At 43.0% G+C, this 21,704-nt stretch overlaps 1 protein-coding gene across 2 annotated transcripts in view; it reads left to right on the top strand.

Moving 5' to 3' along the window:
* Nucleotides 1-21,704, top strand: part of DOCK1 (dedicator of cytokinesis 1) — a 503,206-nt gene that overhangs the window by 310,052 nt on the left and 171,450 nt on the right. For both annotated transcript variants that reach the window (XM_070566542.1, XM_070566478.1), the window contains exons 28-29: nucleotides 1,977-2,078; nucleotides 9,199-9,293. In XM_070566542.1, the coding sequence (XP_070422643.1) occupies nucleotides 1,977-2,078; nucleotides 9,199-9,293 (197 nt within the window). The remainder of the gene's footprint in view (nucleotides 1-1,976; nucleotides 2,079-9,198; nucleotides 9,294-21,704) is intronic.

The raw sequence follows: 21,704 nt of genomic DNA, 5'->3' as shown, positions 1-21,704 counted from the left end.
CAGGCCTCTTCTTGTTCTGGAAAAGCTCCTCATCTAGCGAGGTGGAGTCTGGGTCGTGGACAGCTCCATCAGGGTGGAAGGTGGGCCATCATCTGTGGTTGCCTCTATCTTTTCCCATCCTCTTCCAGCTTCCCCTGGTGAAGGCAGGAAGGTGGGCAAGTGAATCTCTAGCTCATGTTGGCCATCAGTAGCAGCCTCAGATTTGTCAGAAAAAGAATTAAAATGATATATGGATAAGAAGGAAAGAAATTCGCTCAGCCACGAAGCACCGGCCTTGTAGCCGGCCGTGTTGGATTCACACCCAGTTTTGCCCTTTACTCAGAGGGGAACGTCTCTCAGCCTCAGCTTCACTGCCTGTAAAATGAGACAGGAAGAGAATCTGTGGTGTGATTGAATGAGGCTGTGGTTCTCACGGCTCCGGAACAGCCCTTGCCACATTATAATTGATCAACACGTAATATGAAGACCATTGTCCAAAAGATGGCATCTCATAGGGAGTAAAGAAAATACAAAGGCAGCTCCTCTGGAGCTCAACAGGATGCCAGGTATTTACATATTTTGGATGTTCATATGCATAAATAGACATTTTGCCATGTTATATCTCATCCCTCCCATGGCCAACAAGCATTATTTACTTCTTTCCCTGAACACCAACTTGAAATATAAATCTCAGCAATTATAATCATTCACAAATAATTTACATTTCTGGACAAATGGAAGATACCTTATTATCATTATTATATTTGCTCAATTTGTAATTTTGTAGCACATCCTTTGAGAACTCATTTGGAAGGATATATGTAGACTATACATATAAAATGAATTGGAAAAAATATTGGACTTTAACATTTGACTGTAGAGCATGTCTTCCAAATTAATACAAAAGCCACTTAGGCGTTCAAATATATTACTTGTAAAAGTAGAGCTACTAAAAAAATGCAGTTTGGGAACTCATTTAAAAGGGCAAAATTAGGGACATGTCTGAAATTATGTCTCATCCTATAATTTTTCCAGACTTGTACTGGTTTAATGGGAGAAAATACACATCCTATGTTTCTTAAAATGTCATTAATTTAGGGGAAAATATTCAAAAGTAAGGAAGCCCTTTAAGATTTTGTTAGCCATGAACCCCGGAAGTGATACATTGCGGTTAATGGTGGCAGAACTGCTTGGCCTTCCGCCCACTCACCAAACCAAATCCCCTCGGTGCGCACACACAAACACGCGCGTGCACAGAGCTGCACACACAAGCGGGTGCACACCCACAGCCGCACGCAGACTGACTACTTCCATGTGCTAGTTGCTTTGGCCCTTGTCTTTCTCCTTGTCTTGATTTTGTTTGTTGGTTTCTTTTTTCTCCTTCTTTTCCTTTCCTCCTAGCTCTGTCTGGTGTGAGAGATTCCCCTCTCTCCCACTTTACATTCTGATGAGCCTGCGTTCCTCCACACATTCTTCTCCTGCAGGAGAATTGGACCATAACTCATTGTGGAGTCGCTGGTGATTGCCTCCACATTGGCTAAAGGGAATACAGGCAGATTTTGAGAAATAAAAGGCCTCTGTTTGCCATGGCCCAAGAGGAGGGGCTGCACACACATTTCGCTTGGTAATAAGGGCGGGAACTTTCCAGAGAGCACAGAACATAAGTGGCAGTGATTTCAGTCCTGTCTTTCAGTTTTGTGTATTTAATGCAAAAATATTTAAAGCTTATTTTTCCAGCCTGGACAGCCATGTGTCAGGAAGCATTTAGGGCAGTTAGAGAGAAGGAAACAGGGGGGAAAAAAAAAGATGGTGAGGTTGGAAGTGGCTGGTCACCTTCGATGTCGGCCAGCGAGGGGGTGGCAGAACTCTGGGCTTGTCACTCGTGCCTGGCTGCTTCTCTCTGACGGGTTTCGATTCCGGACTCTTTAGTTGATACCAACTTTTGCCCTGAGTGTTGTTCATTCCCCATCTAATTGTATCCTTTGATTCATTTACAGGGAAACTTTGTGGCTTGTATGACCGCTATTTTACGGCAAATGGAAGATTACCATTATGCCCATTTGATCAAGACTTTCGGGAAAATGAGGACTGATGTGGTGGTGAGTGTAACTGACCATTTTCACACAACTGTGTTTTGGGGCCAGCATTTTAGGCAAAACTCTGCTGTAAATATTTCCATTTTAAGGATGAGTTTTGCATGAGGACTTGCCTCCGCTTGATTTCAGAAGCCCCTGGAAAGGTCTAACTGAATCTGTGGGTCCTGACACGTAGACTTGCTTCTCATGCTGGGCTGGGGAGGGACTCAGATGTAAGGCCAGGGAAATCTCTTTTCTTCTTAGGTCAAAATTTCCTTTCTTGTGCCTTGGGATCATTGAAAATTTGGAGGTGTTACCCATGGAGAGTCTACCATTAACTTCGTTTATTGATTGACTTCCTAATAGCAGAAGCCAGAGAGCCTTTTCAGCCTTAAATTATACTCTGTTATTAATTAACTCTAATCATGGAAACTCATCAGCATTTCTCCAAATAATTCTCTAGTCATCCTCCGTAAAACTATGATACAACTTAATTAGGAGAGGTATAATAGAGGGAAATTTATTGCTTAGGAGCTCCCTCCCTAGCGACCTGAAGTCACATGGCCATATGGCAGATGTCCTCTGCAAAGCTGCAACCAAACTTGTTGGCAGAGTTCCCGATTAGACACTGACCTCAACTCTGGTGTCTGGTAGCACAGATTCCATTTCTGAGGCCCCTAGATTCCTACAGAGTACAGCAAATGCTACAAATGATTCCAGAGCAAGGTGTTGCACTTTACATCTGTCTTATTAAGGGATGGGAAGAAGAGAATGCATTTAATGATTTTTTGCAAAGGTTTATTTCTAATAAGAAATTTCCTAATTGTTTCCACTATATATGTGTGTGTGTGTCTATATATGCATATATATTTAAATTTCTAAGAAGACAAAAGTGGATCTATACCTTAAAATCATAGCAGTTTCCCTCAAATAAAAGTCAAGGAACAAGAATGTGTATATGTTTGTGTGTCTCTATGTTTATTTTTTTATTTTTTGGTGAAGAAGATTGGCTGAATTAACACCTGTTGCCAATCTTCCTCTTTTTGCTTGAGGAAGACTGTTGCTGAGTTAACATCTGTGCCAATCTTCCTCCATTTCATATGTGGGATGCTGCCACAGTGTGGCTGGATGAGCAGTGTGTAGGTCCATCCAGGGTCTGAACCTGCGAACCCTGGGCCTCCAAAGTGAAGCATGCGAACTTAACCACAACACCCCAGGGCTGGCCTCTAATTTTTATTTGTTTAGTATTAATGAGCAATTTGAAGTAGGGGTATACTGGTATATGTAATATATATCACATTGCTATCCTGTGGTTCTTGAGCAATTATGGCGCAGTGAAATCCAATTTGGTATGTGTAACATTTCATGCCTCGTGCATCCCTCAGCCCTGTCTTGGTCAGTGGAAGGATAGTTTAGCTGCACCTATATGTAAACAATTTCCTAAATAACATTCCTGGCTGAATAACAAAGTTTTCAGAATGAGAAGTATTACCCATCCTGAAAACTGAGGACTCCAAGTAATAATTTGCCCTTTATGAGAACAGTCATATGATCAAAATCCACATATGCAAACTGTTAAAAATATTTAATGTGAGCTGTGGAGTGGCGCTGTTGATTGGGGAGCTTCAGTGTATTGTGAAAAGTGATTATACAAAATGGTGTTTAAAAATGACTGTAATTTGCTGAATTCCAAGTGTGTGCACAGAGCAGATGATCGGATACTTACTACATGTTGTGGTCCTGATTTCCCAAGGGATTTTTTTCCTTAGACACGGCAGTTCAGAAAATCGATTATTTGCAGACGATTTGATATCTGTTATAAAACGGCATTTGTGGTTTGGATGTCCCGAATCTGTACTGCAAGGACTGTCAACCTCTTTTATTGTTGTTGAGCTGTTAGAACCTTTGTGTAATGTGCTCTTATCCATTAACTACACATGGAGAGCATTTGACTATTTTTCTGCTCTGACAACCTATCACAAAAATAAAAGATCACTTTGTGTTAACTAATTGGGAGTTAATTAGTATTCCAATATGAAAATAGACTAGACCATTTTCTCAAGACTACTTCTTTATAACAAGTGCTACTTCAAATTTTCAAATTTAGCCCTTTTTTGGTTGAGTGAGTTATTCCCGTACAAAATTGCAGTTATTATCAACACCAAAGTCACATGCCACAGAGCTGTGACTTTTACAGTCTCTCAAATGGCCCCTTGGGTCCCAGGATGGAGCACAGCATGAGACAGAAAATGAAAAGAATGGGCACATCACCTCAAAACTCTCTCACAACGGAGGCAGCCCCTTTAGGATGGTGAGCCACACAGGATCTGTAAATCCTTGTTCTGCAGTGGGGTTGTTGATCTGCAGAATGGGCCACTAGCTGTCATGTGTCCGAGTCTCAGAATCAGGAACAGAAGTAGAGAACTTGCTCAGAGTCTCCAGAGTAAGATCGAAGGTGATGAGGAGTGCTCTGGACCTTCCAGGGGAGATGCTGTCTTGCCGCTCATCCCAAATTCCCACTAAGAGGCCCTTGAGAAATGTCTGTTGAGTGACTGAGTGAACAATGACTTATTCAAGGACAGTGCCGGTAGAAGTAATGCTTGTTGGGTGAAGGTTGAGTGAATGCAGGATAAAGGACAGCAATGCTTGACAGAACCGGGGTGCTGCCGTCCCTCTCAACTCCAGCGAGGACTCATGGCCAGCCACAGGTTACTGTGCGGCCCCACTGCTTCCAGTGGCCTCCCCGTCTTCGGTCCACTTGTCAGTCACCTAGGGAAGCCGAGTCAGGCAGGCCTCTGAGCTCTCAGGGCCCTCCTCCTGGGATGTCCTCCCGCCTTTATTCAGCTTCAGTCCCACCCTTCTGAGAACCCCTACCTGACACCTGCCCTGGACTCACCAGGCAGACACTTGCCCTTTGCCCCTTCCTTCTTAACCTTGTCCATGCCAATCGACCAGCAGCCTGTACTGTGGTGGTGCAGGGTGACATCTCACACCTGGGAAGTAGTGAGTGAGGAGGCTCATGGGGATTATGAAAGCAAGAATGTTAACCAAGTACCTGCCCTTCCTAGGAAACATTCTGCTATTGGGCATGCCTAGTCTTAAAGAGCCTTGAGTTCCATGTGAAACAGCCACCGAAGGGTAGTTTGCAAGCCTGTGTAGGGCATGTCACAAGTGGGAGGAGAAGTCTCGTGCTGAACATCTGATTCTTTATTCCTGTGACCATTTCGTAAATGAAGCCTTAATCAAGGCACTCTACACTGGACAATGAGTCTGGGGGGTGCAGAATCCCCAGTGAATTTACTCAATAGCTGTTTATTGAGCGATGACTTTGTGTTAGCAGAGTGGATGAAACAGTGGGCAGAGTGGATAGGTCCCGCCTTCATGGCCCTATGGGCTAGAGGAGAATGTCACAGTCAGGGAGTCCTTCCAACCAACGCAAATTATCCATGCTTCAAAGGAATGGTCCTCGTAAAGTAGCCAGCCTGGACTGGGTCAGGGGGTCAGGAAGGCTTCTTTACAAGGGAGAGGGTTGTGGGATATTGAGCAACAGGAGGAAGAGCAATGCAGGTAGGGGGAGCAGCCTGTGCAGGAAGGAGCCTGTGCTGGGGGCAGTGAGAGGACAGGGGCTGAGGTGTGCCCGGAGAGGGGCTAGGGTGTCAAATCACACAGGACCCCATAAGCCATGCTCAGAAGCTTTATATTCTTTGCTTGTGTGTTTTCAACTTTCTGTGTCATCCATTTCCCTTTTTCCCCTAATTGTTTTAAATTTTTTTTAAAGCATTGATTTTTTGAGTAAACTTTCTATTTTGAGATAATTGTAGAGTCACATGCAGCTGTGAAAAATAATACAAAGAGGTCTGTGTATGCTGTACCCAGTTTTTCCCAATAGTACTGTCTTGCAAACTGGAGTACAATATGAAAACTAGACTGTTGGCGTTGGTGCAGTCTACTGATCTCTTGCTGATTCCCCCAGTCTCCCATGTGTTGTTCCCTCTAACTATTTATCATGAAAAATTTCAGACATACAGAAAAGCTGAAAGAATTGTACAATGAAAACTATTATTCTTATCACCTGAATTCAACAGTTGCGGGCGCTTGGCCATATTTGCCTCCTTCGTGTATCTCCAGGTACCTCTATTTAGCGAAATCCTGGAAGGATGTGAGAAACGTGCTCCTCCCCTAAGTGTTCAGCAAACATTCTCAAGAATGAAGACAGTCTCCAATGGCCCTGTTGCCCTTCCAGAACACGGCAACCATCCCCTCATACCATCTATATTTGGACTTCTTCAATTCTTCCCAGTCTTTCTTTCTTAGGAGCTTCCTCAAATCAGAATCCAGTCCAGATTCACCCATTGCATTTGGTTGTGTCTCTTTAATCCCTTTTGTTCTAGAACAGGTCTATCACCTTGTTTTTCTTCTTTTCATGGCATTGCTTTTTTAGTTTTTTGAAGGGACCAAGCCAATAGCTTTGCAGATATCCCTCATTCGGGAATTTTTGAGTTCTGCTTGGTAATGCCTCTCAGATGTTTCTCCATCCCTCTGAATGTCCTGCAAACTGGAAGCTTGGTCTAAAATTCAAGTTCATCCTTTTGGCAGGAGTGCTTCAGAGATGGTGTATGTACTCCCTGTTGTGTCCATTGGGAGCTGGGAATGCCAGGCTGACCACTACTGATGATGTTAAGTTCCATTGCTTGCTTAAAAGGGAGTAACTGCCAGATCTCTCTATTGTGAAGATACACACCCCTTTGCAATAGTCATGTAATCTTTGCGTAATACTTTGGCATCCACAGAAAGTTGGCAAGTATCCTATTTTCTGACAGTCTTTTCATCTGGTGAGTTTGGCATCCGTTGATGGTCCTTGTCTGAAACATTTATTTCTCTGGCATAGCATAATGGTGATTTCCTACTTCTGAGAGTCCAGATGCTTTGGCTTTAATCTAAGAACACTGGGAAGCCACTGGGGCTGTGGTTTAAGTGGAGACTGGGGAAGCATTGGTGCCTTGACCAGATTTGCGATTTGAAAAGGTCACTCTGGATGAAGTGTGGGGACCGAGAGTGGACATAGGTAGATGAGTTAGGATTCCCCACTGGCAGTCCAAGTGAGAAAGGATGACTGTCTGTTCAAGTGGGTGGGGATAGGGATGGACAGAAGCAGATTGGTTTACGACAAGAAGGTTTTGCGTATAGAATACGCTGATTGCTATTGTTAGAGGTGCCCCCTACTATATGGTGCATCCTCTGAACAATGACATTAAAAAATGCGGCAGGAATGGATTGGTGTAGAATGATGAAATTTGCACAAAATATCCCATATTAATCCTGTACTAGTCTGTTAAGCCTCATCAGCCATTCTAGGCAAATGCAGTGATGGGGACCACCGCCATGGCTAGTAAATTATGCAGACCAACAAGGAAGCCTTGCAAAACCTCATCTCCCACAATATGCAGCATTTTGTTTGATCAGCAAAGTACTAAAATTTAACAGCTGAGCCATACTAATGAAGTATGGGACTGTGTTCCCTAGAAAAGAAAAAAACAAGGAGTTGGAAAAATAGGCTTCTCTTCCAGAATAATAAAATCCAGACCCTGTATCTCAATTATTAGGCTTTGAGGAGTGATCAGCAAGAAAGCCAGCAATTTCATGCAAATGGAGATGTGAGTAAATTATGGCACTCAGCTGGCAAAATATGCAACCTGGTCATTAAAATGTGAAACTCTTGACAAAGTGGGGAAACTTAGGTCGTGAAATCTGAATTTCAATAATTAAACTGGAGAGAGAAGCCATTCATTGTGCAGGGGGACACCTGGAACACTCCTGCTCACAAGGCCTGGTGTCAAGGCGCGTGTGAGCGGAGTTTGGAGGACATTGTGCTGACTTTTTCCTCTTGACTTTGCCCAGGTCCCTAACCGCTCCTGAACTGGAGGCCTCTGTTCAAGGGTGATCACGGTTGCTTCCTGAGTTTTCATCATGGTGGAGGCACGCCCAACCCCTCATACAGCAGACATACTTGCCGCAACCAGGCATTGCTATTAAGGCTGCAGAGAGAGTATCTTAACTTTGAACATCAGTTTATCGTCGCTGTCAAATTTAACTTGTGGCTCTTTGCAAGAAGTACTTGTTTAGGACTTTGTGCTGGGAATTGCTTTCTTGGCTGCTTAAATTCTGTTCACCACTTTGGTCTTCACAGCCATTGCACCTAATTATGATTCAGTAGATTAAATAAATGAGAAATATCCACTCATTTGGCAATCTCTGACCATGGCCTCATTTTTCCAAGTGAATTCTCAGTTGCCTTTTTCCTTCCCACCCCAGATCTTGGGAAAGCATGTGGACTACTGGGGGGTGGGGGGTGTGGTTTTCAGGATAACCACCTGTTTTGTTCAGGTTAGCTCAGAAAAAGTGCCAACCTGTCAGGTTCAACAAATTCTCCTAATTCCAACAGGCACAGGGTGGACCTCTCAGAAATGGGTACCTCTTCCCCAGGCAGGGGCGGTCTTGTGCGTGTGGAAGCTGGGTGGGGCAGCAGGACACAACCCGTAAAGCTCAGAGGGTCATCTGTGAGACAGCAGAGGCATAATGAGTAGTTTATGGGGCTGTAGCTGCTATATACAAGAGTCTGGCAAAGTGACCACATGCTCAAATGGTTTACAGCAAGCTGAACATGTGCCGATGGCAGGAGTTCCTGTTTGAGCCTTTTGTTTGTTAAATTACATAAGAAAAAGGAATGGATAATTATGTGGCATATTCAACCTGATAGGCTCTGTTCACAATGAAAAATGGATGTAGAGTGAATATAAGAAATGGCTGGAACCTGCATGTTATGTTTGTAAGAGATATGTTTTCCTATAAGCAGAAAGAATAAGAATGCATGTTTGGGGATTGACTCTTTATAACTATTAGAGAGACATACCCAGGGTCTATTTCCAAATGTATCCTTGAGAAAGTTCTCCCGGGCAGGAAGTGCTCAGGCAAACAGAAAGATAAAAGTAACACACGCTCCTGTGAAATACATCTTCATTACTTTCTAGAATGTTTTCATTCAGCTAACAAAAATGAGGTCATTTATAATGCAGCTATTGAAGGAGGGCGTTGGCTTTCCCCTCTTTCTTGGTGGGCTGTCTCAATGTTTTGGTTTTTGTTTCAGGATTTCCTGATGGAAACATTCATCATGTTTAAGAACCTCATTGGGAAGAACGTCTACCCTTTCGACTGGGTGATAATGAACATGATGCAGAATAAGTAAGTACAGGGAGGAACGCTCTCGTCTTTTATGAGGCACCTAATTCATGTCTGGGGGGTGCTGGTGGTGTTGCCTGGATACCATGGGGGCTCCCCCTTCTGGGATGCAAATAGCTATTTGAAGAACGGGACCTGGAGATTGGGTGATTTCCTTATGCCAACAGGAGGTGCTGGCACAAAGACCTTGAGCTCTGCCCCTTGGAGGAAAACCAAGCTGAACGTGAGCCACCCTTGGTCTTTGTCAAGGGCAGGGAGGCACTGTTTGCCATCAGTTTGCCATCTCATTTTAACCACATGTGTTTATTAGCCAAAGGGATTCTCAGCACTGTGCTGGGTTTTGAAAGTGTTTGTTTGCATTTCACATATTTCAGCTTTAAAAGAAATCACAAGCGTTTTTTCATACTTATGAAATATTAAACTTATGCCTTGCTTCTCCTCTCCCTGTGAGGGCTGTTGGTTCATTTTCCAGCACTTGGGTTTTATAATTTCTCTTAGCACCAACAGAGCTCATCGTGTTCTCAGTCACATGCGATTTCTAGGAGAAATTTATGTTGACCTCTTCTTTTTTTCCCTTCTTTCTTATTGCAGTTTTTCTGGAGATAATTGTAGATTTAGACGGAGTGCAGTTGTAAGAAGTAATACACAGACATCTTCTGTGCACTTTACCCAGGTTCCCCTAGTGAGAACGTTTTGCAAAAGTATAGCACCAACCACAACCCTGGCATTGACATTGCTTCAGTTCACGATCTTGCTCAGATTTTCCCAGTTTTACTTGTCCTTTCTGTCACCACAAGTGTCCCCCTTGTTACCCATTTCTGAGCCACCCTCCTCTCCCCGCAGCTCCACCTTCTCTAATCCTAGGCAACCACAAATTTCTTCTTTATTCCTAAAATTTTGTCATTTCAAAATTGTATAAATGGAATCTTACAGTATGTAGCCTTTGGGGATTGGCTCTTCTCATTCTTCTTAATTCCCTGGACATTCATTCAGGTTGTGTATTAGGTTTGTTCCTTTTCATGGCTGAGTAGTGTTTCACAGTAGGGATGTACCAGTTTGTTGTTTATCCATTTTCCTGTTGAACGTCATCTGGGCCATTTCCAGCTTGGAGCTGTTATGAATAAAACTGTTATGAACATTCACATACAGGTTCTGTGTGAACATAATCTTCCTTCCTCGGGCACAAATGCCCCAGGGTGCAAATGCTGGGTAAATGGCAGTTACACGTTTAGCTTTATAAGAAAATGCCAGACTATAGCTGTGCCCCTGTCCATTCCACTAGGTATGGAAGAGGGATCCAGTTTCTCTGCGCCTGCACCAGTATTTGCTGTCGTCACTATTTTTCTTTTTAGCCGTTGTGGTGGGTATGGAGTGTGTCTCATTGTGGCTTTAATTTGTGTTTTCCCTGATGGCTTTGCCCTTCATTTGATGCTTTTTCTCCACCTTGTGGAAAATCCTCAGCAGCAAGAGCCTTTCCTGTGGTTGCTGCTTTCTGGGACCGCACAGACAAAACTAGTCTTGGGCACCACTGCTGCAGGATTCTGAGCGTGCTTCCGTTAGGATTAAGCCCGAGTGAGTGTCGTCCGTCTTAAGTCATACGTTGCTGTGACTGAAACCTCTTTCCACACATCAGGCAACATTTGAGCGCTCACAGTGGAGAGGACCAGGGGAGGCAGCTGAGAGCTGGGATGCAGCCATGGCCTGGGCATCAGGGTGGAGTCCTGGCCTCGGCTTCTCGCGTTTCCACCTGCTGTATGACTTTAGATTATTCACGTGGCTCTCTTGGCATCTGAATCATCTAGAAAACGAGAGACTTAAAGTAAAGCACTAGTATTCTCTTCTTTTTCTCTGTCAAGATTAACTTTTGTGAGTGACAATTTAGAATTACACTGAAGGGCTGCAGTGTTTGTGTTTCGAATGGCCTGTTTTTCACATAACAAACAAACAAATCAACAGCAAACAAAACCAACTGTCCTGGATCAGCGTGTGGACCCATATCCTCCTTGCTCTGCTGTGGGCTACAGCCAAAAATGACAGACCAGTCGTTGCTGTCTAGCAATAAAGTCACTCGTGGCTTCTGCATTTTAACTAGACTGGGCAGATTAATTTGCCACATCAGTAAAGAAACCACAGACCCCGTTACATTGTTGACCAGAACGGGAGGGCACTGCTGCATCAGGCCAGCAGGGCAGGCCCCTGGGGCAGAGTGGGGGAACCCGTGAGTGTGGACTCCTTTCTCTGCCTCCTGACCCTACACGTGGACTTGACCTGCTCTGCATCTCCCCTGCAGGGTGGCCATGTCCTGGCACCCGTGCTGTGCCTTCCATACCCCTGGGGGATACAGCTCCTGCAAAGGTCAGATGTGATGAGTTCCCTGAAGCTGTATGTCTTGGTGCCCTTACTCCCAGGGGACTCACCAAGATAAATTCACTCATCTAGGAGGGTACAGCCATACTCTATTTACTTAGTTTTATGCTATTTTTATGATGATTGAGAATCTGTTTTCAGTTTTAGCATTATTGGTGCATCATTCTCTCTTTCTGCTACTCTATCAACTGCCTCCTACCGCCAACCCAGAAGTATCTGAGCGTCGCCCCAGAACTGCATGTGGGTGAAAGCCACGTGTCTGTGGTTTAAACTGTGGAGCACTGCGGCCAGCACTTTCTTCTCCAGAGACCCTGTCCAGCTTCTCCCAGGATGTTTTATTGTTTCTGGGGTGAGGAACTGGCTTGACCTGTGCTCACTGGAATTGTTCATCCCCCGCATACCAGAGCCAGCTTGTCCCTGTGTCCCTACTCACCAGTGTACCTCTGCAGGGCCAGTTGCATGACAGAGATGCAGGTGTGCAGTGGCATCTTGGACTCAAGCCTTTGCACCTCAGCCGTAGGAGGAGAGTTTTTGTTTTCTCGGAAAGGACACTACGAGGGAGAAGCTCCAGTTTAGTGTATCTTCTTAGTGAAGGATATGATGGAGGCTTCTGAGGATAAAGACTTGTGTAGGTGATAATGGAATTGAAGCCTGGAGCCGGAAGTCCATCCTGTTCTCTCATTCAGTGTGCATACAGGCTACAGCCTTAAAAGACATTTTGATAAGGGAAACACTCTGAATGTGAAATCCCTGTGGTTTATTTTACATTGTGCACAAAATGTCATGTGGAACTGTCTAATCTAGCATTCTAGTACTCTGAGGCCAAGTCTCCAGCTGACAGTGTTTCCTCCATCAGAGCTTCCTAAGGGTGAGCAGTGTGTGTGCATGTGTATGATGTTTGTGTACATGCACCTGTGTATGTGGATACCGTGTGTGTGCGTGCACATGCATATGCGTGTTTGTGCATGCATGTGGTTTATGTGTGTGGTGTATGTGTGCATGCAGTTGTCTGTATGTGTCTGTGTACATGTATGTGTGGGTTTGTTGGTGTCAGGTAAAGACACTTTTATTATTGGAGATTCTGACTCTGAGAAGCTCAAACAAATTGGCATTCCCGTCACAGTTGACACTGTCCACAAGAACAATTCCCAAGCCAACATGAATAGCAGAAGAGCGTGCCACCAAAGAGGCATGTTAGACTCTGATCGAAGTTTGGGCTGTGATGATTGTAATCTTTACGCCTGCATCCCACTACCCCCAAATGCTGCTCCTCTGTTCAATAAACAATAGTGGTTTTTAGAAGCTGAATCAGTTGGATGTTTGGAGAGGGTATTGCCTTAATGCAGCCAACTAGGTAAAACTTAAAGCTATCTCAAGACATGTGGTTTGATGACCCTTCAGTTTTCTTTACCATCTTTGCTTGAATGCCAGTTTCAGAATGAAGAGTTTATTTCATTTGTTATTTAATGCACTCATTCTTTGTGATCTGTTACGTGTTCACGTCCTAGGGCTAAGGATGACCCAACATTTGGCGTGCTTTCCATGTGCGAGGCACGGCAGTGGGGATATTGCATGTAATCGTGTCCTTAACACCCTCAGCAACATTCTGAGACAGCTGTTGTTTCTATGCCCACTTTACAGATGGGGGAATTGAGGCATAAAGGTTTGGTAACTTTCCAAAAGCCACATAGCTGGGAAGTGGTAGGGCCAGTATTTAAATGTAGGCTGTCCACGCCTGTGTCCACACCCTGCCGCCTTGCATAGTCCTCCTATTTCCCAGAGAATGTTTTGTTTTGTTTTTAATCCTAACAACTAATCCTAGTCCTCTTTTTAATCCTAACAGCTTTTCCACAAAACTTACTACTTACCTGAGTGAATTTTAAGCCCAGAGGTCAAGATGTTCCTACATACTGTTTTGGTACCATTAGAAGTCTGTGCTATTAAAAGAGGGTCCTGTTCCTTACCGAGCTTTATGGAGTCCTGCTGTGAAGTTCTAAAAGAACAAGGTCTCACTAATATTATAATCAAATGATTCCTATAGAAATTACATAGATGCCATAGAACATTGTGTCTATGTCATTATCTGATTGTCTTTTTCTTGTTTTTTGCCTATAACTTAATAGCTTCATGTCTTACATGTTGCCAGCCTTCCCTGCTCCTCCTCCTCCTGGCATGCATCAGAGACTTCCTTGCCTCCATAGGATAAGTAGTGATTCCCAGAAGCTTCTGGAGTCTGTATTTAAGTTTTAATGGCACAGCTGGACATGCAGTTTGACCACCCACAGCTTAGAAATGGACAAAATCAGCCTCTGTGGTCTCTTAAATATTTGTGTGCTTGTTCAGCTTTGTCCCTGCAGATGTACTGTTCCTTCAATTCATGGGGCTTGTAAAATGTAATTAAAGATAGCGCCTGTTAGTTTTGGTGCAACAACTTGTAAATCAGGAATCCAAGTTATAGGATATAATGAATACCCCAAAGGACACCAGTCATTTGGTTGCTGTGTTCAAGATAGTAACTGATTGGCGGTGGCCTGACATTCTAGCTCTGCTCTAGGATATGATAGTGCCAGACAGCAGGATGACATTTAAGATAAGCACACTTCAGACACAGGAGAAGTGTGTTTGTGTGTTAGCCTCCAGAAGCGCTTTCTCATCTTCCCAGTGGGAAGCAAATGCTAAGTCTCCATTTAAGATCTCAGGTTGTATTGGAAGCACAGGCCGTCACTGTTAGCATTTAAGTGCTGGCATCCATCAGTGAACTCATTATCTAAATTTTTCAGATTTACGCTTTGCAGTGAGCGTAGCATAGTCTAATGTTGAAGAGATATGTGTGGCTATCATATAGTTCTCTCTAGTTGTTGACTTGTTTGAGTTTCTTTGTCTTTCTTCTAGTCTTAGGGCTTGAATTCATCCCGGTAGGGTGTTTGTACACTAATAATCCCCGACTAGAATTTTAAGGCATAGAAGTGACCTGGTAGGAAATGAGTCTTTTGGTTTGACTGAATTTCTTTTTCAGCTTGAAGAAAGCATTTGTTATTAACTGCTTTAATTTCGCTTGAGAAAGGCATTTCTACAGTGTGCAGTGGGTGAAAAAGGGGGCAGGACTGAGTATAATTTTCAGACTTTTAGACGGAGCTCTCTTGTTCGTATTGACTGCATCACTTGCAACAAAACCTTTGCTACATTTGTCAACTAGTCAGACTCGCGACAGAATTTTTAAAAATTCAACTACCCTGATTCAAATTCTCATGAGGCCTTGCTGCTTGTGTCATTCTCCCTCAGGGTGAGAAATAAATGAAACCAATGTTTTTTACTTCCTTTGAGCTATCAGAGTTTGCAACTGTGACTGTCAACCATTCTCATGTGTCCCTCTTTATTACCACAGATTTTGTGTCTCATACTTCCCACTTTCTTTCAGGTTAAGCTGAGGCTTAAAGGAGATTATGTTTATAAGTTGTAGTTTATATTCTACACACTTTCATACAGGACTTGGTATGCTTTACAAAGAATGATTCATAGACCATGAATATAAAATAGAACATGTAAAACCATAGAGAAAATTTGAAGCTTTCTAGAAGCCAAAAGACGTGAAGCTGCCTGGAAGTCAAGGCCAAAGGGAAAATATAATGGATCACAAAATTCTCACTGGATGATAAAGAAGATCCTTGCAGTTTGTCAAGGGAGACGGACAATTTATGATGTAGATCCTTATATATGACACATTGAGCAAGAGAATATCATAGTTAAAGAATCAGTTGAGAACTCACAATTCTGCCCACCGAAAATGGAAGAGATTATTATTTCAATTTTGAAATGCTTAAGATGTTACCAGTCAGCATGTTGGCCATAACCGAGGTTGGCCATAACTGATAATTGGACCTGTCCGAAAGACTAGTTTATTGAATATAATGGATTTTGCTGACATGCCCAATTTAGTCTTGTCTAGATATTGACCATTTAAACATTGGAGACCACCAGTCAAAAACTGTTGTCTGGTTTATTTTATCTAGAATCAAGTTAATCTTAGGTTTGTTCCTTTGTCCTTTCAAACTCTGAAATTGCATTCCAACTCGGAATTTGTGAGATCCTGTTGCTATTTATTTCCTGTGTCTAAGTGTCACTCATGTTTTTGGTCATGGCCACGTGGAGACTGTCCCAGAGCAGTCCAAGATGATATTTGCACCATCTGCGTAGTTCATCACCTTTTGACGGCAGCGTTGGCTCCTTTCTGTGTTGCCCCTTCTATTTCTCCTCTCACCTGTGATTCAGGCGTCTTTTGACCAGGAAGCATTTTCCTCAATCCATTAATGTAGTGTATTACATTTCCACCAACCTAATGTACATAATAGACATTTATAATCATTTATAATCATGTGTGGCTCCTTTCATAAGGTAAATTTTCCATACATATTTTTGTGACCCAGCAGTTCTCTCCTTTTAAATATAATACATTTCCCACTCCTGCATAGTATTCGTCAGATGTATCAGAGTCCAGGATGGAAAGCTCAATGATGTTTCGGCCAAAATTAATTTGGCATGTAGTCAGGACAGGAAAGAGCCTTAAGCCTTAGAAAGGGATTCCACCTTTGAGAAGCCAGGTTTCTTAGGGATAAATCATGGTAATGCTCAGAAAGCAATTTTGCAGGGTAGGCTATTTGCAGGTACAGTGCCATTTGGTGTCACTGCTGTGGAAGAATTTTAGTCCTTGCCAGCGCTATGCCTTAGGTCTGTGGATCGGAGAAAATGTACCATTTGCTTTAGGATGGGAGAGAGAGAGGTGGAGGTCCCCACTTGCTGGGGTCTGCCTCAAGGACCTTGGCCCCAGCCCCAGCCTGAAGATGGTAGAGTTGGGGAGGACTGTGTGTTTTCCTTCCTGTTCTGTCTGCCTCCCAGGAAACACTTCTCCCGAGAAAGGGCGTGCAGCTGAAATCTTTGTGCAAGTTGAAAGCACAGATATAAAGCATTTCGGGCTCAAGAGACTCCTGGATTATTTCTTCTCAGCATCTTTTTTCCTTCCTTTGAAGCCTTGGGTTTTAGTCAATGTTGTTACTTTTAATTTAATTTATTTTTTAAATTTACTGGTTTCCTGTTGAGGTTTTGCATACCTAATAGCTTGAAGATTTTAAGCACACCTAAGAATAATTCTTTCCTTTGAAACACTATACAGAAGCTATTGACATAAACACTGTCACAACACAACTAGCTAAGGACCAAAAGGAAAAAAAATAAATATTGTTTTTCAGTGAAGAAATAGGAATTCAAAGTCAGTATAATGGAAACATTCTGGAATGAAAATTTCCCTAGAGCTCAGCATGCCTGCCTTTTCCCCAGCTCATACACTTAATAATAATGCTATTTGAACCTTCGTCCTTTCCAAGGAAATTGGTCTTGCCTCAGATATTTTTTAGCTCAGACACCAGTTTGTGGGCACTGAGGCACAGGCCTGCCTCCTTGGTTGGGGCTGACCTGGGCTGCACCAGAGCACGTTTCTGGCTAGTCTCCCAGAGAAACACGTGAGACATTCCTCTGGGGCTGAGTTGTCCATCTTGAAGCACTGGTCTTCAAGACTGACATTGACTTGGATCTAGTAATGATGCTCTGGATCCCATGGCAGGAAAAGGACCCCATGTGCACCGTGCTTTGCTACCAGTTGGAGTTCTGTTTATCCTTTATGGTGTTTTCATAAATTATTTTAATATTTTCCTTGTAGTTATTCTATGGCATGCTTGCTTTTGCTCCTGTCTTAATAATTAAGCTTGGCTTAAAATTAAAGCACATAATTCCAGATTTTACCTGGTTGTTTATAACCAATTTGTTGCACATAGCATAGATATTTTATACAGATGGGTTTTATTCAAATTGCCTCTTTATTTAATTCAGAGATGAAAAATCAAACTACTCTCAAAGGAATGGCAGTGATGGAGAGCTCTTAGCCAGGGCTCTTATTTAAGGAGGCTGGCTTTGGAGGAAAGTTTTGAAAGGGCAAAGCCTGTTTAAGAATTCTCAAAGACGGCGCCAACTTTCCTGTGAGCTCCTGGCTGGTGTTGACGATGCCGTCCTGCTGGCACTTAATCCTGGAGGACGTACTCCACTTCACAGGGAACGAAGCCAAGTGCCTTCTCTGTGTGATGCATGAAACTTCTCTTAATGCAAAACAAAACGGAGGCAATACATTTTATTAATTAAGGTCGTTCTCCAGATCCTTCCATCCTACATTTTTACCTGCAATGCTCCTGGGACTTAGAAGAAAGCCTATGCAGTATAAGACGCTCTGATGTTAGGCTTTTAATTTAATCGAGAATGGGAGGAGGAGGAGGAAGCCAATGTTTATTGAATGCGTGCTGCTTTGCCAGAATTGTCTGAGATATCTTTTCAGTGGTTCTCAGCCAGGGAGGATTTTGCCCCCTATAGGACGTTTGGCAATGTCCAGACACATTTTTGTTGTCAACTGGTGGAATGAGCGCTGCTGGCATCTAGTGGGTAGAATCCAGGGATGCTGCTAAACATCCTTCCATGTTCAGGACTGCCCCTTACTCCAAAGAATCATTTGATCAAGATGTCAATAATATCCCCATTTTGTGGATGCAAAAACTGAGTCTCAGTGATGTTAAATACTTAATAGAAATACTTGCGATTCATTTCAATGACCCTCTTTATTTCCCATTTCTCAGCCACCCTTCCATGTCACGTGACCCAGCAAAGCCAGCACTCCTTAGAATAAATAATAGCAGCAGTCCCCTGAAGATGCCAGAGCAGAGCTTTCATGTGTTAGGGGGGTACCTGAAAACTGGAGGCAGTTGCCCCCAAGACTCCTTGCCAAGTGCTCCAGCTTTAAAGCAGATCCCTATTGGCGTGGCTCAGCTTCACTTGGCAATGGGAACAAGGTGGGCATTGGGCTCACAGGGATGTGAATGTATATCCCAGGCACCCTGCCGGTGCCTGGCATATAGGACATGTGTGGAAAACATTAGCAAGTGTCTCTTCTGGAGAAGTTCATTGTTTTTGTTTGTTTGTTTTAAAGATTCCACATATGAGTGAGATCATACTGTATTTGTCTTTCTCTGTCTGGCTTATTTCACTTAGCAGAATGCCCTCAAGGTCCATCTATGTTGTCACAAATGGCAGGATTTCCTTCTTTTTGGGAGCTGAATAATATTTCATTATATATATCACATCTCCTTTATCTGTTCATCCTTCGATGGACACTTGGGTTGTTCCCATGTCTTGTCTCTTGTGAATAATGTTGTAGAGAACATGAGAGGGCAGATATCTTTCTAAGATAGTGTTTTTCTTCCCTTTGATTCATACCCAGAAGTGGGATTGCTGGATCATATGATGGTTCTATCTTTAATTTTTTGAGGAACCTCCATACTGTTTTCCATAATGGCTGTACCAATTTATACTCCCACCAACAGTGCATCAAGGCTCTCTTTTGATAATAACCATCCGAACAGATGTGAGCTAGTATCTCATTGTGTGGGTTTCCCTTATGATTAGTGATATTCAACACCTTTTCATGTACTTGTTGGCCATTTATGTGTCTTCTTTGGAAAAGTGTCTATTCAGTTCCTCTGCCCATTTTTTAATTGGATTGCTTGCGTCCTTCAATTGAGTTGTGTATATCTGGGACATTAACACCTTATCTTTGGATTTTACCCCCTTATCCCATTTTTCTTCTGTGCTTGAACCCTCTTTCAGGTATGTGTGTAACAGACAGCTTTTCCTACTCAGGAACTCTTCTGGCTTTGTTGGTTGACATTAAAATTTTTTATTCAAAAAATTTCTTGAAAAAATTTGTCTTTTGAAGACTTTTGCAGAAAGAAACTGAGTGGACTTCCTGCTGGTGAATCGATCATCACCAGCGTGGTGACTGTCCAGATGGCGGAGCTTTACCTTGTTTCTGTGTGGAAGCTCCATGAAATGCAGTGTTTGAAATGAAATCATCTTGAAGACTGAATGTGGAATTACACCATTATTTATGAAATTTCTGCTATTTTCTAGACACAAAATCAGAAATAAAATGGAATAATATTTTGTCTCCATTTTCAGGAAAGCCTTACAGTGGAATACTTAAATTTTTAAAAGTTCACATATGTAATACATTTTCAGATCTATAAAAAATGATAATATTTAATATAATTTCTCCATAGAATTCAAGTATGTGGGGCCAGCCTCATGGCTGAGTGGTTAAAGTTCTGCACACTCTGCTTCAGCGGCCCAGGTTTGCAGGTTTGGATCCTGGGTACAGACCTAATCCACTCGTCGGCCATGCTGTGGAGGCATTGCACATACAAAAAATAGAGGAAGTGTGGCACAGGTGTTAGCTCAGGGCTAACATTCCCCGAGCAAAAAAAAAGTGGGGGATGGGAGGATTGGCAGTACATGTTAGCTCAGGGTGAATCTTCCTTATCAAAAAAAAAAGAAGAAGAAATGAAGTGTTAATAGGATTGTTGCATCTTCTATGTATTTCTACTCATATAAGACACTTTTCTAGGTGACTTACTATGTTTTCGTGCAATTCAGTACATTTGTATGTAGATCTTGGATGCTCCGTGGGAGAAATCACTCCTCATCATCTTGGTGGCCCCTCAGTGCCCAGTGGCCCTGCTGGCATGGAGCAGGTTCTCAACAAACAGTGGTTGACTGACTGAAAGAGGAGTATCGGTGGGAAATGTTCTTTACTGCAGAGTCAACTCATAAAATACATGACATACTTTTGTAGCAGGTGTTTTCCAGGAATAAAATGCAGTTACCCTTTTTATATTTGGATACATAAAGAAATAATTCTAGATGTAGATAGACATTGAACAAATAACACCTCTTATTATCTCAAAGATCTATTAGCTAGTGGATTTCTTTAATGGAAAGTTGTTCTAAATTTACTACAAAATGTACGCGGGAGCTCCCGGTTTATACCTACGAGCCTGCATGCTAACTGCGGGGCTGTAAGCTGCAGGAGGCTGCTGTCTGCTGGAGCTTGCTGTTTTGTGGTTAACCTTTGCAATAAGACTTCTGAGGAGGGTTTTTACTTAATACGGTACCTGTCAAATTCCCAGAGCTGCAAGTAAATTGAGGTTACAAATTATATTGTAAAGTGAAATATTTTGTGTTATTCTACAGTTTTGTTGATAGAAGAAGTAAACGAACTCTGACAGCTTGGTCTTTTCAGTTCAGTGGATTCTAATGGTTCAAAACAAAAACTCCGCTCCAAAAGGCTCTCCCCACTTTGCTGTATCAGAGACACTACAAGCCGTTCTCCATGCTTGGGGTCCAGTGTCCATCGACTCCGTGTCATGGATACACAGGATCTTAGGAAGGGATGGATAGCGCTAAATGTTAATATTTGTGAATATAAATATTAATCCTCCCCAGAAGGGGAAGGAGCTCTTAGCTATTCGACCCTATGGGTAGCTTTTTAGCACTTGCCACTTTTCTCAGCATGCCATCTATTTTTCATAGCAGATAAGATCTTTTTCCCACTTTGTCTGATTTGTTGCTGTTGAATCCCTATCATGGGGCTGCCTGGGATGCAGAGGCGGGAGGGGAGGTTAGAGGAGTCCCCACTCTCTCTCCTCTTCTGTGATTATACTGCCTTCTCTCCTGATTCATTGTGTTTAGGGGGAAACCCTGAGTGGGGTTTTCTGCAAGAGCTAGAAAATCCTAAATTATCAGATTGAATCCCTCAGCTGTGATGCAGTGGGATGGAATGGATGTGTTGAAAACGTGGGTGAGTGTGTTGTAGGGCTGGGCTCTCTGGATGGAGGCTAAGCGATAAATACCTCCCAATCTGGATTTGCATCTGGGAGCTTTCTACACCTCCGTCCTGCACACCTTTGTCGTGGCTGCGTTGGGCTCCGTGGCAATGGAGGCATTGACAGGTGGCACCTCCATCCCTTTCCTTGGAAGCCCCCCAGTCCTTGCCCTGCGGGAGCTGGCCTCCTCGCTGCACTCTCCAACATCCCTGGGATTAAGGGGTCAGGAATCTGATTTGATTCTTCAGACTGAATGTTATTGCTCGACTAAAGTAAGTGGCCGTCTCATTCCCAT

Source organism: Equus przewalskii, chromosome 1 (assembly GCF_037783145.1).
Source record: "Equus przewalskii isolate Varuska chromosome 1, EquPr2, whole genome shotgun sequence".
NCBI lineage: Eukaryota > Metazoa > Chordata > Mammalia > Perissodactyla > Equidae > Equus > Equus przewalskii.
Note: the sequence above shows the minus strand (reverse complement) of the source record. Positions and strands in the feature narration are given on the sequence as shown.